General features: G+C 39.7%; 1 protein-coding gene across 1 annotated transcript; it reads right to left on the bottom strand.

The window, feature by feature from the left end:
• Window positions 1–201: 201 nt before the first annotated feature.
• On the bottom strand, window positions 202–2,597 carry nanos1 (nanos homolog 1). The gene has a single exon (XM_041796964.1). It carries the CDS (start codon window positions 2,480–2,482, stop codon window positions 1,802–1,804), a length of 681 nt encoding a protein of 226 aa, XP_041652898.1. The 5' UTR covers window positions 2,483–2,597; the 3' UTR covers window positions 202–1,801.
• Window positions 2,598–3,358: the final 761 nt, after the last annotated feature.

Here is a 3,358-nt window from a genome sequence, read left to right as displayed (position 1 = left end):
TATGAAGTGATTCTTTGTTTCACAAAAATGTTTTTTTTTTGCAAGTTTTACTATTTAATGAAATGTTACTTTGTTTCATAAAATATTTTGCACTCACAATTTTCAAATGTTTTGGCATTGCATTAAATGTTTTTGCAGTTGTCCTTCAGGGCCCCCATACTTCAGTGTAAAGTAAAAGAAACCAAGAACCACATGGATGCAAACATTTGATAAGTTTTTATTTCTCTAGTGGATTCATATGTTGTTATTCTGCACAGCAGCATACAGGAAATTGTGGTAAAATATAAATAACAAAGTTCAACAGTGTTTCTTTTTTTTTCTATTATTCATTGAATCAAAAAACCTCTGTTAAAAGTGGCACATTTTTGTCAGCCGTTTTCAAATATGCACTCTCTGGCACACACTCTCAAGAATGTAACATTGAACAACTAAACTTTCCAAAGTATGGGTATCATAATCATTATTTACACACAATCACCTTGTGGTGAGCAATGCTTATAGCTTCTTGGAAATTCACTTCCATCATGTTAAATGCAACAAAATGAAAATACAATTATGTTATACAAAGATCAAAAATACTATCAAAAACCCTTATTATAAATGGCAGCACTATATCAATAAACTGCTGTTGACATTTTACATGTTAAGTACAAAATCCTGTTGAGGTAGCGCCCTCTGAAGTCACTTGTAATGTTAAAATACTGAATAAACATCACTTTATGTACAATACAGCAAATCTCTCTTCTTCTCTTCAATGCTATTGTATTCCTTTGGTAAACAAAACTGTCAGAAATGTGCAGTCCTGCAAGTGACACGTTCAATCATACATTCACAACATTTTTGCATCTTTTTTTGGATTCTTCAGTGAAAGAAATGACGGGATAAGAACAGGTGGTTGTTGCTGTTTAACATTCATTTGCTCTCAGAGCGAGAGGTAAACGGGAGCGTGCCCATGAGCCTCTCTGGTGGATACATTGTCAGGGCAAATTAAAAACAAAAAAAAAAAAAAAAGAGAGAGAGAAAAGGAGACCTGACAGAGACGAGAAATCCAGTGTGTCGCCCTTATTTGGGAATGTAAACATAAAGAAATGAAGGCTAGTATCTCTGGCTGCTTGTAAAGTCAAACACAAGATTGGAAAAGAGGTTTGGCTTGGCAACAATTGATTATAATGTTCCCTGGAGAATCTGAGCTCTAAACAGAGGCCACATTGTCTTTTTTTTTTTTTTTCTTCCTGCCTCGCAGATTGAATGTCAACTTTTAGAGCAAGTTGGAAAATATGCTGTGGAGTTTTTCAGGCGGGCAGATGGGATCAAAGCGTTCCTCCTCCTCTCCAGGCAGACGCACACAAGTACTCAGTAATGACACATTCTTGAGCTTCTTTAATGGCAAAACATAACTTTGGTTTTCTAAGACGAAGAAAAAAAAAGGAAAATAGAGGCAAGCTTAGCTCACCATACAAAAATACTTGGTAGAAATATGACATTCATCCCCTTTGCCAATGTCAGTGTGTTTCCCTACATGACCAAAATACTTTGTCTTTAAATTTATTCACACTTTGTGATTATTGATACATGTATATTTATATGCACACGCTCAAATGACTACAAACTAGCAAGAAAAATAAATCCAATGTATAAAGCATAAAATTATTCTATGTGGATAAAAGAACTATAAAAATATAAGAGATCTTAGAGGGAAAAAAAGATAAAATCAATATGTTTATGTAACTGGGATAAAGGCTAAATCAAAACAGTCATCTGGAAATTGTTCAGTGCAATTCGTTTTACTTTATAGTCATGTTTAGAATATTTTCATCCTCTTACCACCCACAGCTCTACCTCCCTTTAATGGTCGCTGGGATGGCTGCTCTTTAGACAGAGGACAGTATTTTATCGTGTGGGCATTGTCCCCGTTGGCACTGCAGAGGGGGCATGTGTAAGCCCTCAGAATGGGGCACACAACCCTCCCGTCCGGGGTCTTCAGGACGTGGGAGCCGTACACCTCCTCCGGTGCTCCGTTATTTCGGCAGAAGACGCAGATTTTGGGCTCCTGCTTGCTCCTGGAGGCGGGTTTACGCATCTTCCTCTCCATGCCGAACAGATCGAACCCCGCGAAGCTCCCACCGAAGCCCACCTCCCGCTCGGGCTGGACCCCGAGCTGGTTCTGGAAGGGGCTCAGTATCGAGAAACGCTCCTTCAAGTCCAGGATGGAGGCCGGAGGGGGGCTCCCGGACGGGCAGCAGCAGTCCATATGCCCGCTCTCTCCAACAACGCCGCCCGCGATTACGCACGGACACGGAGGAGAATCGTCCAAACCCAGGGTGGCTTTCAGGGACTCGGTGATGGAGTTCGGGTTCTGAGGCATGCTGAGCTTATTATTCTTCGTGACCAACGTCGTCAGCCCGAGATAGTCGTTCCAGAAATTAAAAGTATAGTCATAGGGGCTGCGCGCGTTCAAATAGTTGTGATTGAGAAAATCCATGGCCACTTCTGGTCAAAAGGTGAAACAAACAGAGTAATCCGTAAAGTCTTTGTAGCCAGAGTTGGTCTCCAGGAACGGTTCATGCACAGCGACGTGGTCTCCAGTGTTCCTGTTGTGTTTGAGCGTCCAGCAAACAGGCTTTGTGGTTATAAGGAGCAGGAGGGCGGGGCGCTCTGCCTTCAAAACCAAGTTTCTGATCAGGTTGAAAGCAGCTAGGGCTGGGCGATGAGTACAGTTCTAAAGCTACAGTGAAATACTTTCTAACGAGATAATGGGTAAGGCAGTATCATTCATAGAGATACAATTAATGCTTATTCAAAATAGAAACTATGACAGAGTAATGTGCAACAGAAAGACAGTTTACAGTAAGAACCAGGGGTGTTCAATTCCTAATGAATTTGTACATATTAAGGTTCTCTTTCTTATGAAAAGCAAGAAATACTTTCCCATTGCCATGCAATTTTCCTACTCATAACCATCCAGCCATATTAAAATCTTTGTACAATGGTACTGTTATTGTATCAAAGTTTTAAAATGTCAATGTCTCTAATGTGCACTAGTAATACTATTCCCGCAGTGAATTATGCAATTTCTTCTTAAACATCTCATTTGTGATGTAAAAGAGCTTTAAAGGAAAATATCATTACCTATTGCATGACCGTCATATAGAGTTAAATTTAATAAGGGATGATTTAGCTCTGCTACATCTTAACATGGACTTATCATTTAAAAATGAATGTTTTGCTCACTAAAATATGAAATGAAAATATTAGCTGGGGCTTTTTGCAGGATAGACTCATACTCTCTTTCAGACCCCTACTGTGAGGCGCTGCCTCTGTCGGAACAGAAATACACCCTAAAACCGGATTAAACATC

This window comes from Cheilinus undulatus, linkage group 10, assembly GCF_018320785.1.
Source record: "Cheilinus undulatus linkage group 10, ASM1832078v1, whole genome shotgun sequence".
NCBI lineage: Eukaryota > Metazoa > Chordata > Actinopteri > Labriformes > Labridae > Cheilinus > Cheilinus undulatus.
Note: the sequence above shows the minus strand (reverse complement) of the source record. Positions and strands in the feature narration are given on the sequence as shown.